At 53.5% G+C, this 23,811-nt stretch overlaps 9 protein-coding genes across 9 annotated transcripts; 5 read left to right on the top strand and 4 right to left on the bottom strand.

Annotated features, from left to right (window-relative positions):
* Nucleotides 1-1,277: 1,277 nt before the first annotated feature.
* Nucleotides 1,278-2,333, top strand: J4E78_010527 (uncharacterized protein; the record flags this gene model as incomplete). The annotated part of the gene is made up of 5 exons (XM_049371105.1): nucleotides 1,278-1,283; nucleotides 1,351-1,450; nucleotides 1,498-1,679; nucleotides 1,730-2,063; nucleotides 2,113-2,333. The coding sequence occupies 5 exons, from the start codon at nucleotides 1,278-1,280 to the stop codon at nucleotides 2,331-2,333; spliced, it is 843 nt and encodes a 280-aa protein (XP_049217143.1).
* A 296-nt stretch (nucleotides 2,334-2,629) lies between these two features.
* On the bottom strand, nucleotides 2,630-4,114 carry J4E78_010526 (uncharacterized protein; the record flags this gene model as incomplete). The annotated part of the gene is made up of 1 exon (XM_049371104.1): nucleotides 2,630-4,114. One exon carries the CDS (start codon nucleotides 4,112-4,114, stop codon nucleotides 2,630-2,632), a length of 1,485 nt encoding a protein of 494 aa, XP_049217142.1.
* Nucleotides 4,115-4,704: 590 nt separating this feature from the next.
* On the top strand, nucleotides 4,705-5,606 carry J4E78_010525 (uncharacterized protein; the record flags this gene model as incomplete). The annotated part of the gene is made up of 2 exons (XM_049371103.1): nucleotides 4,705-4,878; nucleotides 4,938-5,606. The coding sequence occupies 2 exons, from the start codon at nucleotides 4,705-4,707 to the stop codon at nucleotides 5,604-5,606; spliced, it is 843 nt and encodes a 280-aa protein (XP_049217141.1).
* Nucleotides 5,607-5,784: 178 nt separating this feature from the next.
* Nucleotides 5,785-6,162, bottom strand: J4E78_010524 (uncharacterized protein; the record flags this gene model as incomplete). Its single annotated transcript, XM_049371102.1, has 2 exons — nucleotides 5,785-6,122; nucleotides 6,159-6,162. The coding sequence occupies 2 exons, from the start codon at nucleotides 6,160-6,162 to the stop codon at nucleotides 5,785-5,787; spliced, it is 342 nt and encodes a 113-aa protein (XP_049217140.1).
* A 1,228-nt stretch (nucleotides 6,163-7,390) lies between these two features.
* Nucleotides 7,391-8,952, top strand: J4E78_010523 (uncharacterized protein; the record flags this gene model as incomplete). Its single annotated transcript, XM_049371101.1, has 4 exons — nucleotides 7,391-7,599; nucleotides 7,678-7,705; nucleotides 7,760-8,273; nucleotides 8,324-8,952. 4 exons carry the CDS (start codon nucleotides 7,391-7,393, stop codon nucleotides 8,950-8,952), a joined length of 1,380 nt encoding a protein of 459 aa, XP_049217139.1.
* Nucleotides 8,953-10,700: 1,748 nt separating this feature from the next.
* On the top strand, nucleotides 10,701-14,945 carry J4E78_010522 (uncharacterized protein; the record flags this gene model as incomplete). The annotated part of the gene is made up of 3 exons (XM_049371100.1): nucleotides 10,701-10,919; nucleotides 11,035-11,132; nucleotides 11,186-14,945. The coding sequence occupies 3 exons, from the start codon at nucleotides 10,701-10,703 to the stop codon at nucleotides 14,943-14,945; spliced, it is 4,077 nt and encodes a 1,358-aa protein (XP_049217138.1).
* A 1,662-nt stretch (nucleotides 14,946-16,607) lies between these two features.
* J4E78_010521 (uncharacterized protein) lies at nucleotides 16,608-17,627 on the top strand (the record flags this gene model as incomplete). The annotated part of the gene is made up of 1 exon (XM_049371099.1): nucleotides 16,608-17,627. The coding sequence occupies one exon, from the start codon at nucleotides 16,608-16,610 to the stop codon at nucleotides 17,625-17,627; it is 1,020 nt and encodes a 339-aa protein (XP_049217137.1).
* A 1,351-nt stretch (nucleotides 17,628-18,978) lies between these two features.
* Nucleotides 18,979-20,164, bottom strand: J4E78_010520 (uncharacterized protein; the record flags this gene model as incomplete). Its single annotated transcript, XM_049371098.1, has 2 exons — nucleotides 18,979-20,131; nucleotides 20,157-20,164. The coding sequence occupies 2 exons, from the start codon at nucleotides 20,162-20,164 to the stop codon at nucleotides 18,979-18,981; spliced, it is 1,161 nt and encodes a 386-aa protein (XP_049217136.1).
* Nucleotides 20,165-20,373: 209 nt separating this feature from the next.
* J4E78_010519 (uncharacterized protein) lies at nucleotides 20,374-22,982 on the bottom strand (the record flags this gene model as incomplete). The annotated part of the gene is made up of 6 exons (XM_049371097.1): nucleotides 20,374-20,651; nucleotides 20,707-20,915; nucleotides 21,199-21,500; nucleotides 21,549-21,890; nucleotides 22,263-22,541; nucleotides 22,671-22,982. 6 exons carry the CDS (start codon nucleotides 22,980-22,982, stop codon nucleotides 20,374-20,376), a joined length of 1,722 nt encoding a protein of 573 aa, XP_049217135.1.
* Nucleotides 22,983-23,811: the final 829 nt, after the last annotated feature.

Raw genomic sequence — 23,811 nt, 5'->3', positions numbered from 1 at the left:
GACGCAGGGCCACATGGCAGTCTTCGTGCGGAGAAGCAACATGGGCGGGCTCAGACGCGTTCTGTTCTTGCATCTTTCGCTTCGCACGTGAACGTGACAGCCCTAAAGTCTGCCGTCACTGGACGAGGTGAACACTAAGCAAAGAAACCGTCGTTGCTTTGCTGGAGACGCGACTTAGCCATATGACAGATCTCGACACGCTTTATATACCCAACGCGTTCGAGTGTTTGCAATCTCCCCAAAACGCTGTGGTGAAGCGACTATAATGCTAGCGTTAAACAAACATCAGTCAAATCCATCCTCGTCGATACAGTAGACGCCGGAGACCCTCCTGACGTTTGCAAGCTGGGGCCTCGCTTGCAGTGCGAAACACCCAACTTTTACGGCCCCAGGCACATACCGCTGGTGGGCAAAGGAGGTCCGCAGGTCGACCGTGCTGCTGTAGAGTTGAACAGCTGCAGGAAGGGCCTCGTCGCCCAAGTCAAGCCATCAACTCAATTAATGAGCGCCCTTGTACCACCGGTAGAGTTGGGAGTTCTGCGTCATGCTCGTTATGACACGCCCAAGGCCCATGGCTTGCTCTGCCGCCAGATGCTCCGTGATCTGCGGCCCCTCGCTGCAAGGGGAAAGGCGCCGTGGGACTGATTGGCCCAGCAGACCCCAGTTTTGATTACCTGCCCAGATGTTTGTGTGGCAGCGTTCCTGTTTCTTGCTTCTGGCAGAGGCCTAAGAAGGTGTTTAACGCAATTGCCAGGCATCCCTTCACTGTAATCGACGTCGGACAACTCAATTGAAATTCAGCCTGCAGGGGGTTGGTTTAGCGCAGCACGCCCGCCCTGGTAACCAAACATTGAAAGCTCGCGGTCGGACCTGGCTCTCGCTCGGCGCGCCTGATTGGATTTGGCTGAAGACCTGCTTGGCTTCGTGCATTGTTTCGAGGAAGCTTCCCAGCGGCCCCAGCCACAGCGCATCATTACACCTCTCACCACCACGACCACGACTACGACCGCTCCACGATTCGCTTTCACGTCGCTTGCCTGTCCGCGCCGACCGCCCTCTCTTATCTGTCGCAGTGCGCACAACCCGATAACGAGCGCTCCACATAAAACCGCAAGGCTGAGGCTCACCTGCAGCTGTTGCTGCCGAAACGAAAAGCATGTCTAGATACGGAAAGGTATGTCGACGACGACTGCACGCTGCGAGAAGAAAACTGACCATCTAGTTTGACGACTTCTGCCGCGACACAGGCTCGAACTGGAGCACATTACCTGTCTGCTATGTACGTTGCGTCCTACCACCCCTTTGCCCGTCCACCGCCCGCGAACGCGCCGCTAACCCCATGCTTCACAGCTCTTCAACCCAGCTTCGACAAAAGACGATAACGGATGGCAAGATGGCTGCATTCTACAGGGCTTCCCCGTTGGTGGAGGTGAAAGACTGCACAATCTGGGTACGAGGCACATGCGCGCTTCAACGACATTCCGCTTACACACCCAGGCTCCATATTAATCTGCGGCATCGCAATCCTCGCCTCGCTGTTCCTGCTATGGAGATCGCAAAGAAAGAAGGCCGCTGTTGGGCGCAGAGAAATGCAGCTCTTTCTCCTCGGATACATCGTCATCTCCATCTGCGAGATCTTCACCATTGGCGGATTCCCCCTCAATTCCACTGTGCGCATTGTACGTACGCGATTCTACGTATCCACCTGCAGTATCTAATCTTTATACAGGTCTTTGTCGCTATCCACATCGCCGCAATCACCGCTACATCCTGGATCCTCATGCTCAACGGCGCCGTGGGCTACCAACTACTTGACGACGGCACGGCGGTCTCTATCGGTCTGCTCTTGATCTCGTCGATCGTAATCTTTATCGGTACCGGCTACATTGCCCTCGACACTGGACTCAGCTGGACGGGTTACTGGGACGAGACGCGCTTCCTGCCCAACCAGGCCTACGCGCTATACACCCTCTACCAGCTCGTTCCGTTGGTCTTCATCGTCATCTTCTTCCTCCTGGAAGCTTTCCTGGTGCTGCGTGTTCTCGGCGAGCGCAAGCCAATGCGTAAGGAATCGTCAATATTCTATCCAAAACATCACTAACTCCCTCCCAGTCTATCTCCTCGCAGCAGGCCTTCTATTCGCCATCGGTCAAATCTTCCAATATGTCATCAGCGTTCACATCTGCAACGGCACCGACGGAAAGATCAACGGAGGTCTATTCTCGACCCTCTTCACCCTCCTATCGGTAGTAATGATTTGGGTGTTCTGGTCGAGCATCACCGAAGACGACTGGCCCATGCCAACTGTCGCTGGCTCGGGCGCATATAATTAGGAACGAAGTGGTAATCTCGGGGGTGTACAGGCAACGGCGTAATGTTCTTATGATGGCTTTTGCCCGGCATAGCGTATACCATTTTGGGGCTCTTTGGACGCATTTGATGCGTCATGCTGAACTTGTGCTACGATATACATAATGTTTGCTGAATGGAATTATTTGATGTTCAGAACTCGTCTTTACATGCAAAAAGGTGAGGGATTAGACACGACTGACTGGGTATATTGATAGTCTATCGCTTGTCGCCAGGCATAGTCATCTAAACCTCTATCCCAGAAGGCTTAAGAACTCCTTCATCCAGTCATCTCAGTGTCCCCATTGCTCGCTTCAACCGCTGTAACCCCATCCAGTCTACCCAAGCACCCCGGACAATTATGCAGCACCATGTGCGCAAAAACATCGCAATCGATACAAAAGTGACTCTCACAAGACCGACATTCATACCTCCCACTCTCACTAGCCTTTTGCGCCTCACTGTCTTCCTCATCTCTCTTCGTGCCATTGACCTCGCCGTTTTGCTCAGCCTCCGTCCTCTGTCTATTACTACTCGGTGGACTGCTGAAAGAAACCAGACAGCCCACACATTGCGTGCTACCCTTCTCGCGGGCGCGTGACCAGGAGACCGTGGACCAGTTGCGGAGAGGAAAGAGGTGGTGGTAAGAACGCGCGAGATGGGTGGAGAGGAGGAGAGTAAGCTGGCATGACGGACATGTGATGGGTAGGGAGCAGACTTTTGCGCTGCAGCGAGAACATGTGTAACCGCCCATCGTGAGGTTGCCGTGACATGCGCACATTGTCAGTTCGTCTTCTATGACTCGCGAAGGGAAGCCCATCATCATGAGCGCTGCTGCGGACTCCGGTGCTTGTAGGGCTGCTGCTTCGACGGCGGGTGCTGACGTACGGATTACGGGTGGTGTTGTGGTGGCAAGGAGGAGCTCCTTGAGCATTTCTTGGTCGGTTGCGATGGTGTATTCGGAGTCGTCGCCTGCGTTTGTCCGCGTTACGATTTCTGTGCAGATTTTAAGACGTGCGCCCATGCCGATGACGCTGACGCGAATCTTGTCTCGTACGCAGGCCTTGACCGTCTGGTGTATGTCCCCAGGGTCTAAACTCAACAAACTGCCAAAGACGACGATGACTTCTCGTGTACCATGACTTGGCGTGTGGTATAAGGTCGCTCTTGCCAGCTCCAGCGCATTCTGCAGACTGGGTGCGCCCTTGGGCTCTTTGCCATCGTCTTTACTCCTCAAGCCTTGTATCGCTGCGACGTGTTCTGCCGGGTTGCCTGAGAGCTCCGAGACTCGTATGCAGACGCCGTCGTGCATGCCGAGGACGCTCATCTGCGATATGGGGTTTTGCTCGAAGAATTCGCGGATATAGTCTTGCGTGTAGTTGATCATCGTGATGAAGCGGTTCGGTCGCATGTCCTTCTCCATCATTGCCTCCGAGAGGTCAAGCACCAAGACGACATGGCGGATGATGCCTCGCTGGAAGGGCTTTGTGTCTTTCCGCAGTCGCTTTCGTTTCCTCTCTTCTTCCCGTTCTTGCACGCTCAGTCCCATTGTATCGTCCTCTGCCAGTTGTGTCGTTTTTGCGACCGTCCGCGAGTCCTCTGTCTCCCATGCTTGCCGTTTGGGTGGTTCCTTTGCAGGCACCTCCGCTTTCCGCCTCTTGCCAGGTGCTGTGGATTGCGCGCGTGTGGTGGAAGGACCGCTCCTTGTGCCAATGTACTCGTCATCAGATCCTTCCCCCTCGAAATCATAATCCGAATCGGCCATCGTATGCGCGCAAGCTTGGAGTAGGTCAAAGAACTGTGGTAGGCGATATGTTTGTGTGGGTGTATGGATGTGTGGAGTTCAGGTGGATGATGCGCGTGCATAGGCGGAAGCGTGTCTCACCCGTGATAGGCTAAACGCGCTCTCACGTTTTCTTCGCAAGGAAGCCGCGTATGATTAGCCCGTATCATCTTGCCTTCTGTGTTGCAATCCTGACATTTGGAACATGTTTTCATTTCCGTAACAAATCACGACCAAGTAGAGTGGCATTGGTTCCGTTGTTGAAGTCTTCACATAAGATTTCAAGATCGCACTTCTGGCAACGGATATCTCCACATGGAAATGCCGAAGACGACCCCGCGACCGACGCGAACGTGGGGCAAAGTCCCGAACTCCACAACGGGCCATCTTGCATCAACACACGCTGACTGCTTTATAAGCCTTTCCAGATCCCTGACTCCATGTTGGCACGTTCCTTCATACGCTGCACACGCACCGTTACTACTACCTCCAGACCGGTCTTTGCCTCTAGATCACAGTTACTGTTGCCTCCACTTCCACAAGTAAAGTACTTCAGCACAACAGTAAGAGCGATGTCGGCATTTGAGCGACTGATTCGGTTTGAGAACAAGGAGGGAAAGACGGTATATGGGAATTTAGAGAAGGAGGTGCCCACCAGGGAGATTGAAGGAAGCAGCGTAGAAGTGTTGTCTGGGGACATCAAGAGTGGATTCAAGAAGACGGGGGAGAAAGCGACTGTGGGAAAGGTATGCAATCAATATACAGAAGATATTGAAGCACTAGGGGGGGAACTAACATCTAATAGCTCCTCAGCCCCGTCCCGACAACAAACATAATCCTCTGCGTGGGCCTCAACTACCGGCGCCATGCCGAAGAGTGCAACCTCGCTATCCCCTCCAACCCAGCCATCTTCACCAAACCCAGCGATGCCCTCGCAGGTCCTTTAGAAACCATTCCCATTCACCCGGACTGCCAATCGCAACTCGACTACGAAGGCGAACTCACCCTGGTCATTTCAAAGGATTGCAAGAACATTGCTGCTAAAGACTACGCCAACTACCTCCTTGGATACACCATCTCCAACGACGTCTCCGCCCGGAACTACCAACTCCCTGCTGGGGTATCGGGCGGCCAATTCGGCTACGCGAAGTCATTTGACAAGTTCGCTCCCGTAGGCCCATGTATCGTGTCCCCCAGCTTGATCCCTGATCCTCATAAGCTAAGGTACTGGACCAAGGTCAATGGCGAGAAGAGGCAGGAAACCGGGACGGATGATATGATTTTCAGTGTAGGCCATATTCTGGAGCATCTGAGTCGCGGGACTACGCTAAGAGCTGGTACGGTGATTCTAACAGGTACACCGAGTGGTGTTGGTCTGTTCATGGATCCGAAAGGTTTCTTGAAAGACGGGGACGAGGTTGAGGTGTATGTTGAAGGAATTGGAAGTATCGTCAATAAGATGAAGTTTGAGTAAGTGGAGAAGACAGGGTAAACGACTGTTCAATACAGGGGCTCATGGGCATAAATTCAAGAATATTACAGACCTCTAGTTTGATTAAAGCATGCGTAGGCATAGTGTCAATACTCGTCTGCCTGTTCCTTAACGATCGCGATTAAGGTCCAACAGACAAACATACCCTGCGACCGCGAATTTACTCAGCCTCATCTGAAGCTCCCCATGCCTTCCACCTCCATCTAGACTGGTCAGGCAGCTCCAATTCATACCATGCAGGCGTACCAGGAACGTGTTCCACCAACTGCCACCCCAGTATCTCTGCCACGCGCAGCAACCATATCTCGCGAATTAATCCATACCGCGGCCTACCATCTGCTGGCTGCACAAGCTCAGCAGGTGCTGTCTCTACCTGTTCCTTGATCATCTCCTTGGCGAGTTCCCGTAGGCGATTCAGATGATAAGGTCCTATGTGGAAGACACTGAAAGTGTCGTGCACAGCATACCAACCAACCTTGTGAATTTGGGCATCGATTTCTGCATCGTAGATAACAGCTTTGTGAATTAGCTTACTCATAGCGTTCCACATAAAGTGTACGATAGCTTGCGACCATAATGTGTCTATGAACATGTCGAGCGTAAAATGATGTGGCACGTCTGGGCGCGGTCCTGGGTGGAAGACTGGCAGGGATGATTCCAAGAACAGGGTGCGTCGACATTTAGGGCACGTATTTGAATGCGAAACGTTTGTGTCGATCCACTTTTTGAGACAGGTAAGACCGAAGATGTGCTGACATTGCGTGCGTGTGGCTTTGTGCTCTTCATTGAATGCTTCATGACAGATATCGCAGGCTTCTATGATGTCGAGATCCCTGAAGAACTTTACTTTTGTCGGAAGTGGAGATCGTGGTGGGGTTGAGGTCATGATTTGGTGGTTCACTGGGGTGTGGGCGAGGCCCGGGTTGAAGTTGAGGCGGACTAGCTGGTGGCAGATGTTCTTAGCTAGCAACTGGTTGCTGTTTTACCTAGTAAAAGATAGTAACGTGATGTGTCCTGTAAGTTTCTATTATATCCCTCCACGGATCAGCAGCAGCAGCAGCACATGATTGTGGCGTACTTTAGTTGCTAGGATGGGATTTTATTGAGAACCACGAGTGTACTGAACACGGAACAGCTTCACTGCTCATCTATAATTGATAATGGCCCAGGACTGATGTTTGAGTGCAACTGAGAGCTTCCAATGAGCCGCGTACTGCTCAACCTCACAAGTACTATTATACAGAGCTGACGGCTGTCATCATAAGCATGCTCCCTTACTATGATCTACAGAAGAATTCGCATGTCTCCCGCGGATTTCGGAAGTGATTCAGCTATCTGATAGTAAGCTTCGGGATTTAAGGACCCGTGGACCATGTCAGCCACCTAAACTTTGTTCGTACGAAGTTGCGATGTCGGCTAGGCTATAGCAAGCAGTGGCCTCTATAATGTGTCCATGGAAGTTAAAATGAAGAAAGATGACAATGATGTAGCTTGAGAACTGCAAGTAGCGGCACTCAAGCTCGGCGCTGTCAACTTCACCTAGACGATATTTGCGTGGTACTGACAGGTGAGGGGTGCGTCATGGCCACGAGACGCTAGTGCCCACGCTAATTTCGAAGTTACGTTGAGGGCAGGCGACCATGTACCCGAACCATCAACTTTGAAACAGCACAACAAAAGAACGCAAATACATCTCCCATTTCAGAGACGCGACTTACGTGTAGAATTCATCTGAATTATCAACGCAACCAAAACAAATCACAACAATGGCCTCGGAAGTAGTCAACAAGCTGCAGAACCTGGTCACAGGAGAGTCGAAGAGCGCCCGCAAGAAGAAGGGCAAGCAAGAGGGAGCTACCGCAGTGCCCGCTGCGCCTGAGAAGACGTCATCCGAGGCTGGCGCAGGTGGATCTAACCCTGCCGGCAAGGCCAATGGAACCGACAGCGACAACTCGTACCTTCGCGAGGTTCAGAAGTAAGTTGCAACAGCATTGTGGTTCAGGGACCGCATGCACGATTAGCAGGACTCACTTACTAAGACGCGTCTGTGCAGGAACATCCGCAACATCAACAAGAAACTGGTAAGCTAACAGTCTCCCTTACCCCTCGAACCCTTGCTTACATGACATCCCCAGAGCGCAACTCAAAAGGTCGACTCCATAATCGCAGCGAATCCCGGCGTTTCTCTCGACGACCTCCTCGCCTCAAAGAAGATCAATGCCGACCAGAAAGCTCAAGCTGAGAGGAAACCCGGTCTTCAGGCTCAGCTTGCGCAGTACGAGGAGCAATACACCAACTACAAGAAGTACGGCGATGAGCTCGAGGCCAAGTTCGCAAAGGAGAAGGAGGTCCTGTCCAAGTCACACTCGTCGGAGCTTGAGACATTGAGGGGAACGATCAAGGCCGAGGCAGCGCTGGAGCAGCAGAAGATTGTCAAGGAGAAGTTGTTGACACTGTCTCGCTTCCTGAGGGCCGCGGCTGCTCGTCGTCAACTTGAGGATGATGACTCTGATCTTACCAAGGCTTTCGAGGGCGCTCTGCTCCAGGTCTATGGAGGAGACGCCGGCGCTGTCATGGCTGCAGAGAAGCTGATCGAGGGTGCGGAAGAGGGAGTACCATCCACCGAGGGAGTGGTACTCAGCGTCACCTGTAAGCTCGAAAGTATGTCAAGCGCGCCGTCTTAGACTGACTTTGTATAGATTCCCAGGTCAAGCAAGCAGCACTCGACGAAGCCCCATTCGCCGCCGAAGAAGCTTGGGTTGACGACGTCGCGCAGTCTCAAGCAGCTCCTCCCGAGGCACAGGCTGGCTCCGACCCAACCATCACCAACGCTGGTCTTACTGAGATCGACGCTGGCGCGAAGCCCGTTACCGAAACTACCGAGACCGCATCAGCTGCCCCGGCGGCTTCTGGCATTGGAATGGAGTCAGCAAACGCTGCTGCAGAGGCACAATGGGACAAGCAACCGACCGGCGCTGATGACCCATTGACTGAGTCCTTCGAGATGGTACCGCGAGACCCCGCCGAGACCGAGACACCACACGTCGCTGCTGCCGTAACCAGCACCCAGAGCTGGGCCGACGATACCCCCGAGCCGAGCGCGGCGCCTGCCGCTCCTACGTCCGGTAACGATGGCTTCTCCGAGGTTCACCACAACCGTGGCGGCCGGGGACGTGGTGGTCACCCAGGTGGTGAGCGAGGCGGATACCGTGGCAGGGGCCGAGGCGGCCCTAGGGGAGAGTTCCGCGGTCGTGGACGTGGCGGCCGTGGAGAGTTCAGGGGTGGGCGTGGCGGTTTCCGCGGCGCTCCTCGTGGAGAATCCTCGTAAAGTCGATGAACCATTCCTGCAAAACGACTCGCACATTTGGGGAAGACTGGTTGCATGAGCAGCTTTGATACCCTGTTTGGAGCATCTGAGCAGATGAAATAACGAAAGAGCTGGGAAGAAAAACGTACAGCCCATTGTGTTTAGTAGCATAGCATCGGTGCATAGGATCAACATTTTCTCGGGTATGGGACGGCTGTACTATATTCTGGGTTATGATCTGGCGCTTAACGAATGGCCTGTACAATACGATTTCTTGCTTCAAGTAATTGCCATTGTTGTTTGTCGGTCCTGTGATTTCAAGTTTGTACCCATGTAGCTGAAGGTTGTTTGTTAGATCTGAACTAGGGTAGGGTACTTGATGACGATAACTGAGCGCGCACCCCTGGTAGTAGCGGCCGTCGATCCGGAGATTTTCCATGGGGGGCGCACTGGCTCGTCATGTTCTCCGATTGGCGAGTGTTGGGTAGTACGAAGTGCCGGTGTGGAGTTGCAGCGCTCGCACGATATGATGCACATCCCGTACAAAAGATCAAACATCATCTTATAGCTCTCACCGTCAGGTGGTAGCATTGGAGGATGGTTTCCTCCCAGCATCTAGCTTGTTGCTTTCCTTCCAAAGCATACACACAGAGGTCTTCGGGACCGGATAGCTGCGCCTATCAGCTCCTCCATGCAGACAAGAGCCGATCGCATAGTAAACTCAGCATAGTTTCGAGTAGATTGAATGCCAAAAGCGTTGTGAAGGCATCCGGACTTTACTGTCGCAGTGAGCTGCCAACAACCTGCACGGCATAGTAAAGTCAAACAACAGTGACAAATTGCACGGCAACTGTGCAGTATATAGGCCCAGAAACAGGATGAGTACACAAGATATCTCTTCTCTAACTACGTCAACCGTACTGGCTTATCGTGTTGTTGGTGAGGCGCGGCCCTATTCTTGCACATGGCGGCGTGATGCACGAACTAGCGGGTCACTGCAGCCGTTGAGACAGGCGCCAGTCAGAAAAGCTTAACCCCACAGATTCAGGAACCACGTTTCACGTCCGATCTAGTTGTAAATTCATCGTGTGTTTTCTGTTATAGACTGGCCGTCGAAGACGAGCACAGTCTGCCTTCCGGAAGATACGAAAATCGAAAGTAGCCAACAGCATGCCCAAGTGAGTTCGGTGAATGCATCTGGCATTGCTGTGGTGAGTTGGCTACCACATGGTGAACAGATGGAAACTATGGGGATCTGATAAGATGAGATCTGTAGATGTGGCCTTGGATGACGTGCATGCCAGTCACCGCGCACAACACTTGGCGCGCTTTGCGCAGAGCAGTAGAATGACGAGAACTTACAGCACACGCGATCCCTTTATGTGGATCAGGCTTTGTGTACCGCTTGAGGGGTCAGAATATATGCAGCTCTTCTGACGCTTTACCGGTGCTGTTGTCGCAAACTGCCCATCGTCAGGCGATAAGTGGCAGGGGTTGTTGCGCTTAACGCCTAGCGCAGACCCACGACCTGCAACCTCCTCATTCTCGCCTTCGCACCTCCCTCAGCATCATCCAGCGACTACGCGCCCCAGCACTTGCGATAACGCTTATCAACGACCCTGCAAGCTTCGCACACCCTCTGCGCTTGCTGCAAAATTGTTGCGGTACTAATACATCGACGCGCGCCCGCCCCGGCGGAGAAGCGACGCATGGCAGCAGCTCCACAGCCCCTCTGAGACATCCACGACTCGACAACTGCGACCTTCACCATGGAAGCGCCCTCAGATGTTGTGCCTTCCGTAGAGGCACCGCCCGCGACGCACGATGACTCCACCACGAAGCCAGCTCTGACGCCGCCCACGAGCGAAGACAACGACAAGCGATTCGAGAGGATGTCGTCCGAACTCTCCGAGCTGGACAGCGACGACGGCGAAGACATCGAACCAGATCATTACTTCGAGGGAGGAAAGATACCCGTGTTCAAGCCAGTAGGTTGCCTATATGCAGATAACCTCCTACCCAGGCCGAGGAGCACGCGCGCGCATGTTATGACTATGACGCGTGGAAATAAACTACACAAGATACTAACTACCATCTGTACAGACAATGGACCAGTTTCGCAATTTCAAGCGCTTCATCGACAAGATCGACAAGCATGGAATGAAGTCAGGTATCGTCAAGGTTATTCCACCAGCGGAATGGTAAGTCTCGATTATGCGCCTGTTGTATGACCTCCCAACTTAACTCATGCCAGGCGCCAATCGCTCCCTGATCTTACCGAAGCCGTCAAGGGCATCAAAGTCAAGAACCCCATCACGCAAGAGTTCGCTGGACAGCACGGGATCTACACACAAGCCAACATTGAGAAACAACGATCGTACAATCTGCCGGAATGGAAAGCCGTGACGGACGAGCCACATCATCAGCCGCCAGCCAAGCGAGGCGAGCGCCGAAAGGCTGCTGCCGAACCCCCCTCTCGTACCCGCTCGTCGCGCGCCGCCCCTGCAAATCGCGATGCCTCGCCTGCACCTAAGCGCGGACCTGGTCGCCCTTCTCGAAGGCGCCAGGTGAAGAAGGAGCCAGTGGAAGACGACGAAGACGAAGATAGCTCTCCCGAGGTCCCTCCCACACCCACATCACCCGGAAACGAGGAGAAGAAGACACCAGCAAGGAGGATCAAGAAGGAAGCGCGCGGCACACCACCTGCTAGGGCACGCGGTCGGCAAGCCAAGACAGCCGACGAGAAGAAGTCCGTCTCTTCTCGGCGTCTGAACAACCGCGGCGCAGTGGCCGATTACATCGACGAGGCTGCGTTTGAGGACTTCGACTACCACCTGGATGGCCTTGATGAGTACACCGTCGAGCGATGCAAAGAGCTAGAGGACAACTACTGGAAGACGATCAACTATGGCTCGCCCATGTATGGAGCCGACATGCCAGGTTCTCTGTTTGACGACTCGACCACCTCCTGGAACGTCGCGAAGCTGCCCAACCTTCTGGATGTTCTTGGAACCAAGGTCCCTGGTGTCAACACAGCGTACCTCTACCTGGGCATGTGGAAAGCCACTTTCGCCTGGCACTTGGAGGATGTGGACCTTTACAGTATCAACTACATTCACTTTGGTGCCCCCAAGCAGTGGTACAGCATATCGCAAGAAGATGCTCGCCGCTTCGAAGCTGCCATGAAGACCATCTGGCCAAACGACGCAAAGCATTGCTCACAGTTCCTTCGCCATAAGACCTACCTAATCTCGCCTCAGCGACTGGAAAGGGACTTCAACATCAAGGTCAACCGTCTGGTCCATTACGAGGGCGAATTCGTCATCACATATCCTTATGGCTACCACTCCGGGTACAACATTGGCTACAACTGCGCAGAATCGGTCAACTTCGCAAACGAATCTTGGTTGAGCTATGGTCGGATCGCAAAGAAATGTCTCTGCGAATCTGACAGCGTTTGGGTTGACGTTAACGAGATCGAGCGCAAGCTACGAGGAGAGCCAACACCGGAGTACTATGAGGAGACTGATGACGACGAAGACGACGAAGACGGCGCTGATCGTCTGCCCAGTCCTCCAGCCAGTGTCGCTGGCAAAACCAAAGGAAAGCCAGGCCGTAAGCCAGCCGGCAACAAGAGGAAGCGCGGCAAGGAGGATCCCAAAGAGACGTCTCGACCTAAGAAGCTCAAGCGCATTCGCATCCGTATCAGGATTCCAGGTCGAGGTATGCCCTGCATTCTCTGCCCTAACGATGTGGAGTACGACGATCTGCTACCGACCGACAATGGCATGAAGGCTCACCGGATCTGCGCGGACTATACGCCTGAGACTTACATTGTCAACAAGGGCGATGTCGAAACCGTGTGCAATGTGGCCAACATCGGCAAGGACCGCTTGGAGCTCAAGTGCAACTACTGTCGGTCTAAGCGCGGCGCCGTCTTCCAGTGTTCGCAAAAGAAGTGTACTAGGGCCTTCCATGCTACCTGTGCGGTGGCTGCAGGTGTCCAGGTTGACCTTGGTCCCATGCCTACCTTTGACGAAGAGGGCACAGAATACTTCTACGATGGCTACGACTTCCGATGCCGTTTCCACCGGCCAAAGAAGCGCAACAATAAGACTGTCGATGTTGAAGCACTGGAAAAGGACAAGTTTGTCTTGGCCTATGGCAAGACTCTCAAACCCAAGGATGTCATCCAGTTCCAGTACGTGGGTGGCGAAATGTACCAGATCTACGGTGCACAGGTCGTGGAAAACAGACCTGGCGAGCAGGCTGTCCTGGTAGATGTATTGCCTGACGGTGATCGAGTCGAAGTTGAGTGGAAGTACATACTCAAGCTTCATCCCGACGAATCGCAGCGACTGAAGCCGTCCGCAAATGCCAAGCCACTTCCAGAGCATCTCAAGGAGAGCGACGCATCCCTTGACATCACGAACCGCACCGACGGTGTGCCTGAGATGGGCGATCCTTTCCACGACCCCAACTCCGAGCACAAGTGGGCTGAATGGTATACTGCTCCTGAGGTTACTCGGAGAGTGGCTAAAGTCGATCTCAGCAGGGAGGACCGGCTTTGGTACTACCTTGGAAAGCCTTCAACCGAGGCTAGGCCACAGTACACTGAGGACCCTGCAAAGCCTAGGAACAACCCCAAGAGCAACTTCCTCGAAACCGTCAAGCCTCCTCCCCCGCCAGTACCAACCTTCCATCGTACTTCGTACCCAGCCTCTTATCCAATCAAACCGGCACCTATCGCAGTACCTCCGCGCACACCGATGCAATATCAAACACCAGATGGTCGGCCCTACAATTACAAGCCGAAGGAGTTGACGATGTCGTCTTACAGGTCGCCGGTTTACAACCCTGATACTCGCAAGAATCCCAATTCGCCAGTAGCACATCAACCCAATGTCAGCTATGATCATCGCTTACCCACAGGACAACAAGGGCAGCAGCCATACCAAGGCTATCACACGCATCGGTCACCGCACCCTTCGCAGCAGCAACAGCAGTATCAGCCATATGTGCCGCCACAGAGCTACTCTAATGCGTCCTGGAAGACACAGTCGGCGTCTCTGCTCAATGGGATTGACAAGTATGCGCAACCGACCCACAATAGCGCTCTACCGCCATACCCATACTCTCAGAGTCCTCGTCAGTTGCCACCCTCACCATACTCACCAGGCGCGGGACAGATTGCTGCTTCACCTTATGGCCCACCAAGCCATCAAAGCCAGGCATCACCACACGGTCGTGCGTCGATCTCAAACATGCTGAGCAACCCTACTGGGACTCCTAAACCTCCAATGTACGCCGTCACACCCTCCTCTGAAATCATCTATGCTGCACAATCCCCCACTGAGTATTTATCCTACGTCATGAATTATCCCTACCTCAGAAATTGTTATTTGCGGAGGACAAAAACTTACATATCACCCTACAGTCTGGATGGTGGAATTGCAACCGAATGGATGCCAAAGCAGGCTACGCCGAGAACTAGCGGTACGCCTACTTCCATCGCACCAAGGCCTATCGCGTCACACGGAGCCGCGCCTTCTCCCGGATACTACGGTCCACCGCCACCAACGGGCCTACCTGCACCAAGGCCATCTGCACAGTTCCAGTCTTCAGATGCTTTCCAACGGGAAATGGCAAGGACGACGCAGACTCCCGAGGCGCCAAAGTGGGAACAGATGCTTAAGCAGCTCGCTACATCGACAGGCCCCACAGGGACGCCATCCATGACTGCGCACTCGCCACAGGCACCTCAGCCTCGCTACCCTCCCTCGGGGCCCCGCTCTAGTCTATCGTACGACCTTCCTAGGAGCATGCAAGCTTCGCAAATTCAAACCCCACCAGGACCGCCACCACGCGAGCCACCACGGCCAACACCTAGCCCCATCAGCGATGACGGCAAAGGCGGTCTTGTAGCTGTGCCAAGGGATCAGAAGCCAGTGCTGCCGCCTCTGCAGCCTACGACGAATGTCCATGGAGCTGAGACATGGCGCTACTCGTCTTAACGGCATGTGAACGGTTTATGGGGCGTTCGGTGGACCTAGTGTATTGTAACGACATGTATGACTAGAGGGTGACTTTCGGCGTTTCCAACAGGGTCATGGCATGGGCTGCCAGTTTCCTTTTCAATGCAGCATTGTCGTGCGGCGGGAGTACAATGATAAATTTCAACTGTTCAGCGGTGTCGTTCTTGGATCTCGATGTGCAAAAATGATGTTTAGTAAACGCTGTGCATAGGCGTGTTACACCCTTCACACCTTGACAGATGAACACCGGGTCTCCGGTAGGAAGCGAGCCTTGGCCAGCTGTACCGTCGCTTTAGCCGTTGCTTGTTTTCGGTTGCCGGCTGCTAAAGTTTCTTGGCCCGAAATGAAGGCCCGTGTGGCATGGAAGCGACATTGAAACGCATAGAGAGCAGAGACCCACCCGGACAACATAAAACACCAGTGGAGTTTCTCCGGGCGGCATTGATTGAGGCGCAGAAACAGGTACTCACGTTCAGGCACCAATGGAGGAAGGATTCTGTCGTGAAGTCGGTTGCGATGCATCGTAAACTGCCAAGGGTGTGTGGGAGGGTTCGGTGGAGTGTTCCAGTCTCAGTACCTGGTCTCGATCGAAAGAGCAAATACAGAGTGCACACCGTAGTTCGTATGAATCAAGACGTTGGTACCAAGCGCCTGGAACTGTCATGCGTACAGTAGTGGAGGCGCGCGCTGTCGTTGACCCACTTTCAGGGGGCCGTGGTATGAAACGATGAAAGTCGGAAGCGACCATACGGAGATAAGGGCGCTGAGGCTACGATCGGACCTACGGCTGTATACCTAAGTTTGCTGCAGATTAATGAATGTGAGGAGTAGAGCGCGGTCTGCCGGTTTGCCGTGGTTGCGTTTATGCCGCTGGGTGGTGGGAGATTTGGTGACGCGTAGATGTCGTTTCTGAGGCGCTGGGTCTAAGCGAGTCGAGATGGTTCTAGTGTGCAGCGGGCGGGAAGAGTTGTTGATTCTCGGCGCCCAAGCTTCTTTGCACCATCACCAAGTACACAACATGGTATCACAACTAAAGAATGAAGAGTTATTGTAAGAGCATAATGTGCGTACGGGAATTCGGCTGCAGAGAATGTACAGCCACTGTATCCAAACACCGGTGCAATGACGTGCTAGCTGTATCTGGCGTCTATTCAATGTTCAACCCCTCTTGCGTTTCGCTTTGACATGTTCCTTGCGTCGATCAGGAACACCTGGCCGAGGACTGCTCAGTACACTCTGTTTACCGCCAGGATCAGAAGCCACACCATGAAACAAGCACCGCCATGACAAGTGACAAGCCCACCTTGCGAACATCGAGCACCCCAGCTCCACAGCCCTGAAGCATTGTACGACGGAAACGGTTCCCTTTCTGTCAGCTCCACTCCTTTCATCTGACACATGCACAGCGATGCGCCATTTCCGACATGGCAGCATCTGAGTATAAGAGTACCTCTTGCCCAGCATGTAGAAATTCCTCACCACCACAGTCATTCAGTCAGTCGACATTCGCTCACTTCACCTTCGTTCACTTTTTCACGCTTGAAGCGCCTCACATTCTTTACTATCTTCGTTGATCTCGAAGTAACTTTTTGAACACCAACCCTTTCGTCCAAACCAGACTTTCCAACACCCAACACTACAATGCCTTCCAAGATTCAAGCCGCTGCCATCCTTGGCGCCTTTGCTGCCTCCGTCAGCGCCCACGGTCACCTTTCTGCCATCAAGGTTGACGGCAAGGACTTCACTGCCTACGACCCGTCTTTCCAGTACCAGACCCCCTCCCCCGAGGTCATTGAGTGGTCCTGCCCCGAGTGCCTCGACAACGGTTTCGTCGACCCCTCCATGTACGACGATGCCACCAAGATTGCCTGCCACAAGGACGCCACTGCTGGCGCAAAGGTTGCTACTGTCGCCGCTGGTGGCAAGCTCGATATCTCGTGGACCACCTGGCCCGAGTCCCACGTCGGCCCCGTCATCGACTACCTTGCCAAGGTCGACGATGCCACCAAGGCCAAGTCTACCGACCTTGAGTTCTTCAAGATCGACGCTGCTGGCTTCGAGGATGGCAAGTGGGCTTCTGACAAGCTCATCGCCAACAACAACACCTGGACCGTGACCGTCCCCGACAGCATTGCCCCTGGTCAATACGTCCTCCGTCACGAGATCATTGCTCTCCACTCCGCTGCCCAGGAGAACGGTGCCCAGAACTACCCCAAGTGCATCAACATCGAGGTTACCGGCTCCGGTACCGCTACCCCCAAGGGTACTCCGGCTAACAAGCTCTACACTGCCACCGACCCTGGTATCAAGGTCAGCGTCTACGGCGGTGACATGTCCAGCTACGAAATGCCCGGTCCCGCTCTGTTCGACGGTGCCAGCTCCGGCTCCGGCTCTGACAACGCTTCCGCGCCCAAGCCTTCTGCCTCTGCCCCTGCCTCGTCCGCTGCTGCCTCCCCTGCCTCTTCTGCCCCTGCTGCCACAAGCTCCGCCGCTGTCGCCGCTGTCTCTACTCCTGCTGCCTCTGCTTCCGCCCCTGCTCAGACCGGCAGCGCCAGCCTCGACAAGGAGTTCACCCTCGACACCTTCATCTCTTGGCTCGAGGAGAAGGCTGGCTCTTCCAGCCAGAAGGTCCGCCGCCACCCCCGCGCTTTCCGCGTCTAAGTTTGTGGTGTGATGACAATTGGAGGAAACGTGATGGAAAAATCCTGGAAGATGGATGATGGAAAGTAACACTCTGGTGTTCTTCACTTCTTGTACCTACTTGCTTTGGATCGCTTTGGTTCATAGCTTCTTTGACTGAATGATATGTGTTGCACATTCGACTACTATTCTCTTCGCGTGCAAATCCTTCTGATGCCTGTGATTTGAGTGCGCTGATGAAGACCGACGATCTTTTACTAGGTTCTGTTCTTAGCCGACAAGGCATTTTCGATGCTACATTGACGGTAGTGGCAGCGAAAGAACAGACTATCATGTGTGCTGGTTGAAAGAGCAAGCGGAACTCGAACACATCTGTCATACACATCAACGTTACCCCACCTACTAGCAGCTTTTTGCTTCGCGCAGCCCCACTTGCACACATGCAAGATGCCCTCACAGAGTCGTGTTGCAACAAAAAGAAATATGGACGGAATTGCTCAAATTTTTCTCATCAATCAGATCATCCGAATTAGTCCATCGGCTAGGATATCTCGCTTTCACCGAGAAGAGCCGGGTTCGGTAAGCTCAATTCACAACACCTCAGTTCGACCCCCAATTCTAACATTCACTCAGATTCCCGGATTCGGAAGCTATTCGTTTTTTTTTACTGCAACGCGCGCTGCGAAAAGAATGCGTTAGGACGCATGAAGCTTTTTAGGATTTTTTTTTATCTTGCAAACTTCAGTCGTGCCCGTTCGGTATTTTGGGGCATCCATTCACGCTGCATAGAAAGGCGGATACACTAGCGTTGTTACTACATACTCTGTTACTCCTTTTCTGTATTCGTCGGTGTGGTACGTGCTCTCTTGTTTGGCTCTTCTTTGCTGCGAAGCGCGAAGTATGGCCTCCGCCCTGATACAGATTGTACGTGCTTCTGACGCGCAGCACAAGTAGGATTGATAATATCCCAGCACTAGACTGAAGTCGGATCGAGAGCGTATAAACTGCACTTGCAACGAGATACTTTAGTATTGACATCTACGAGCTCTTCTCGGATCGCCAGCCCTTTTTGTTCACGGTGTTGCGCGACAGCCAACCGCTTCGTGTAGGTCTATTCTAACAGAGTTACCTGCAGTGCGACAACAAGAAGATAGGAATTCATGTTATCTTAGACGTCTACAATGAAGCATGTCTTGACAGATCATTTTACATAGCATAGTTTGAGGTATACATTGACTTTTATGCTGAGAGACTACACCTGTGTAGCACTGCGAACACCTCCAGAGTGATTTCTTTTCTGTCATACTTATCAGAGGCGCGCATACATATATCTGCTAAATCCTATGACTCAATATGTCGTCCATGTGTTCTTCTAGTTCTGCTCGTCCTCCACTTTCTTCTCATTCTCAGCCTGCTTCAAGTCAAAGGCCTTGACCTTTTCTCTCTGGGACTGCCTCCACTTGGCCTGGTTCTCCCTCTGCTTTCTCTTGCTCTCGATAGCCTTAGGGTCACCTTGTGCGATCTTCAGATCGCGGAGGGCTCTCGACCGGCGCCCTGACTCTAGGGACTTGCTCGGTGCCTTCTTCGTAGTCGACATCTTGCTCTTGTCAAGCGCATCGTTGAATGGTATCTTCCCATCCATGGCAGCGACCTTCGCCTGTATGGTTTTGTTGGTTTGCGTGATGCTCTTGCGCTTCTTGTCGAACTTCTCCGCGGCGATTTTGTCACCAGCGGCGATCTTTGCTTGGTTCATTTTGTAGGTCTGGCGATCGTACCTTTCCTTTGACAGCCCAGCCTTCAGTCCGGTCACTTTGGTCCTCTTCCTTGTAGGTCCCTCTTCTTCCTCGTCGTCGTCTTCTTCGATCAGCGCGGTGTTGTCCCACATACGCTCCATCGCCTTCTCGAACGTGGCTGCCCTTGGCCCATAGCGCGCGATCATCTCGGCGCTCTGAAAGAATGTCCGGCAGTCCTCACCGGCGACGGTGTGCACCTTGTAGATGAGCGCGATCTTCGAGATCTCTGCAACGGTAAATGACCGACCTTGAAGCCAGTCGCGGAGGCACTCGAAGCCAGATGGAGTTCGTGGCCACGTCAGCGCTGTCCTCAGCTCTGTCTCATCGCCATCACCGTCAAGGAAGTCGGCGAACACGCGCAGCGGAACGAGCTGTCCAGTCGAGTGCTGGTGCCATGTCTGCGTGGTAGATAGAAAGGCCGGGAGAGAGACCGGCCGCCTGAAGTAGACCATTGTCAGGTCCACAAGGCGCTCTCGGAGGGCTTGCCGATGTTGGGCCTTCGTGGTAACGTGGGCTCGATACCTCTTGAAGCACTCCGGGTGGTTGATGTAGAGGACGATGCGGCTTAGCTTGCCGTGAACATCACGTTCCAGCCACGCTATCCGTCCTATGCCGTGTCCGAGTTTGACCTCGGTCGCGTTGATGTGGCTGAGATCGAGGTACTGGTCGTATAATGCTTGTGGATAGCGACCAACGACAAGCACAACTCTCGCTGTAGACAACGATGTGGGCCTATGTGGTGACATATGCGCGATACCTCTCCATTAGCTCTGGATGTGGGAGCATAGCATCTCATGCAAGAAAAAATTCGAACAGGTCTGGAGACTACATCAAGATGAGAATGTGCAAAGTGTGAGACCCAAAGTCGATGTAGGCCCCAGGCTGTCCAGTGTTTTTTCTCGATTGATGTGGTAGCGAAAATGTGATGCGACATAGTTCGCCGTCTGCGTTATTCGCCAGCCATGCCATGCGACCTAATACAGCTTCACATGGTTTGCTGCGTGCTGGTCTAACCAGAAGGGCGGATCGTCTATGTACGGAGCTTGCTCAATGGCATTCGGAAACCAGCGATCCACAGCAGGGTCGGTCTTCTGCCAAGTCTTCGTCTCGCTGTCGTCACAATGCCCATGGATGGTGAAGGGTGTCACGGGCTCCGCCCTGGCCGTCTGAAGCAACTCGGCAATCTCTGGATGGTGAGGGGAGAGGCGAGGCAACAACTCCTCGATATCTTCAATCACGTTCTGTGTGGTCGCTGCAGTATGAAGTCAGTATACATGTCTCATGCACTTCGCGCAGCCAGAACTTACCGTATGCGTTGAAGAGTCTCGCCTCTGATATCTTAACATCCGTCTTTTCCAGCTTCTTGAGCTCTTGCGCGTTGCGTTTCCCTGCGAATGCCGTTGTGATGGCGGGGTGGGGGACGAGGTTCTGATGGCGGAGAGAGGGATGCTGATGGCGGCAGGGTTCTGAGAGCGGCCGCGGGGTTTCGATGGCGGCAGTACTGGTTGCAAGCAAACTGAAGGGATTGAGCGAGCTACCCAGGTCAGAACTGAAATCCGAGTGTGCGAGAGACGAAGCTTCCCGCGTTTGGCTGACTGTTTACTTCGCTTCGTAGAAGAGGAAGGAGTGGCCCACCACCACCACCGCGCGCGTCAGACCATACCAGTGTCCGGAAAGCCGTAATATGTACATGGAACAGATCATGTACCCGGATCAGAGCGAGTGTAGCATAGAAGTGGTTGTAGGTCGTCAACGCCATGAGCAGCGTGTCCTAGTAGGGCATGACCATCTACTCCAACCTCCTCAAATCGTCCTTCTGCAGAGCCGCCACAATGTCCGCCTTCTTCTTTGGGATAAGCCGAGGAAGCCCACGTGAGCGATACTCATCACGAACCATGTCTCGGGACTGGCCTGCGTACGCATCTTCGGTCTCTTCATGGCCGCGGCGTTCTTCCCCCATCTCTGTGCGTCGGCCTTCTTCCTCTGCCTCTGCGCGTGGACCTCCTTCCTCTGCCTCCTTCTCTCGCTCTTCGAAGTAGCATAGGCGGTACTCGTTGTACCATTCCGAATGCGAAGAAAGCATGAAGCCAACAAGACCATGCTACGCAGAGTTAGTGCGTGTCTTGTACAGACAGCGAGTACAACATACCTCCAGGTTCTCGCGCAACACGTCGCCCTGGACAGCCATGGTCTTGTCACGGACCTCCCGTCGACTGGATTGGTAGTCGCATAGGAGCCAGCCGCTGCTTGGGGTGTCGTGCTGGATCTGAACAGCTTTGCATCGAGGAAGGGTCGTCAATAGCGCGAGCGCAGACTTGAAATCCTTCGTATCCGACATTGCTGAGAAGGTATCGCCATCGGCTGCGGCGCCCTGATGCAGCTGGTAGAAGAATGCGGTTCTCGGGACCTTGAAGCGTAGTGTGGTGATGTGATCGCTCCACCGCTCAAACTTTGCAAGTGACACTGCGCGCGCAGGAAAGTCGGCGTCAAGCTACGGAGATAAAGTCAGCATGTGCTTGTGTCTCCCTCATTTGGGACTCATGTGGAGGGAAGCGGTGGTCGGATCGCCAATGTTGTAGAAGCTGTCTTTGTATCTGCACACGAGCTCCTTGTTGCACGTCTGCCGGAGTGAGCGAGTGTGGCAGCACGCAAGGTGGCGTAGAATCATGCTAAATAGCTCGACTGGAACTCCCGCCAGACTTGCACGAGAAGCCGGCTGTGCTTTCTTCTGGGGTGGCTGGCGACGGTCGCGGCGGGGGAGGTTCCGCGAGATCACCATGTCTAACCTACACATGCGAGCCTGTAGCAGGGCAGCGATGCTGCTGGTGCTGTGCTTTTTTATATGCGTAAACGTTTCACTGACCACCTTGCGCGTCCCGCCGGTGAGGCGTTGGATTAGGAAGTCCAGAGTGCTTGCGCTGAGGGGAAAGAGCGTGGGAACGATCTCAGAGACGTGACGGGAGTTGACGACACCGAAGCCGGGAAGACTGCGCAGGATCTCAACGAGCCAGTTGCAAGATCCTGTACATTTACAGGCAGCGACGAGTAGAAGGCGCAGGTTGTTCTTGTTCGTAGTCGTGAGCAGAGTTGGGATCTGCTGGGCACGATCACTGAGAGACGTGATGGAGTTCGTGCGTAGACTCTCAACATAGCTATAGCCCTGTCTCATATATTGCGCCAGCTTGATTCGAAACTGCATACAAGCCATCCGTCGTATACAGCATGACTATGCAGGTTCGCTATAGCGTCGAGATCTCTCTTCCACGTCTACTTCCTCTCCCCGCAACGGTGGGCTCATAAGGAAGGCAGGTGTGACCGGTGTTGGTAGCTCCGTCAAGTATATGTTGGTCATCTTGGTTCCAACGAAAGTAGTTCTCGCGGTGCTCGGAGTGACCGGCTCGAAGCCCTTCCATAACTTGGCTTGCCTGTACTGCTTTACTGGTGGTGAACGGCGAAGTCTCCATGCGCGGTGTAGCAACAGTACTGTAACAAGGACCAGTACGGTGCAGACGATGCCAATAGCGATGCCGATTCCGATGGCAGCCGGTGTAGAGAGCGAGCGATCGTTTTCCGAATGGTACATTGCCGATGATGTTGACGATACTTGAGCGTTGTCAAGGCTTGGTGAAGGTGTGTAGACGGCTGTGCTCGTGATTATTGCTGTGATAGTGATGCCTGCGGTGTTTGTACTCATTCTAGCAGTCGCAGTAAAGGTACACAGAATGGAGTCATTGAAAGAATTACCTAGAAAGTCTCACCCAGCCTTTGCAAACAACGAGCAGTCATGGTTCTCTTACCCGTGGACGTCTCCATTGGGAAGGCTGAGCACTAAGTTCTTGTCATATGCAACTAAGCGCCTCCTAGTGGATCTTGGATTATCACAGCCTTCGTAGCCCACATGTGGACGTCGAATGTGACTTGGTAGAAACCACATGAACCTTTGATCCAGAAGATGAAATACAGCAAACGTAGTCGAGGGTGCGCGCGTGCGAGCTATCGCACTTGCTCAGAGCTCAGCAATCGTTCCGGAAGATGTCATAGCGGTCCATCACTGTAGCTGAACATGTCCCAAGAAAGCCGATGGGGTCGAAAGTGCTCTAGAGATGCAATTTAGAGGCGTCGTGCAGGCGTCCTAATGCAGTAGCGATTAGACGAAAAGGGTAGGGACGAGCGAGAAGAGCACCCATCAAAGACGAGATGTGAGCCCGCTCTGTTCCCAAGGGCGCTTGAGGCGAGATGCGCAATCCCCATTCGATGTCATTGTGATGCGCTGTCACACGTGCTGTTGGTGTCCAGCCTCAGCGGCTATTAGGACGCCATCTGCACTGTCGAGCACTCCAAACCTGGAGAAATAGCAGTGTAGCGATTCTGTAGCTGAACTTCTTCACAGGCAGATCAGAGTGATTGAGCAA

This window comes from Alternaria triticimaculans (genome assembly GCF_023758025.1).
Source record: "Alternaria triticimaculans strain BMP 0046 chromosome Unknown scaffold_34, whole genome shotgun sequence".
NCBI lineage: Eukaryota > Fungi > Ascomycota > Dothideomycetes > Pleosporales > Pleosporaceae > Alternaria > Alternaria triticimaculans.
Note: the sequence above shows the minus strand (reverse complement) of the source record. Positions and strands in the feature narration are given on the sequence as shown.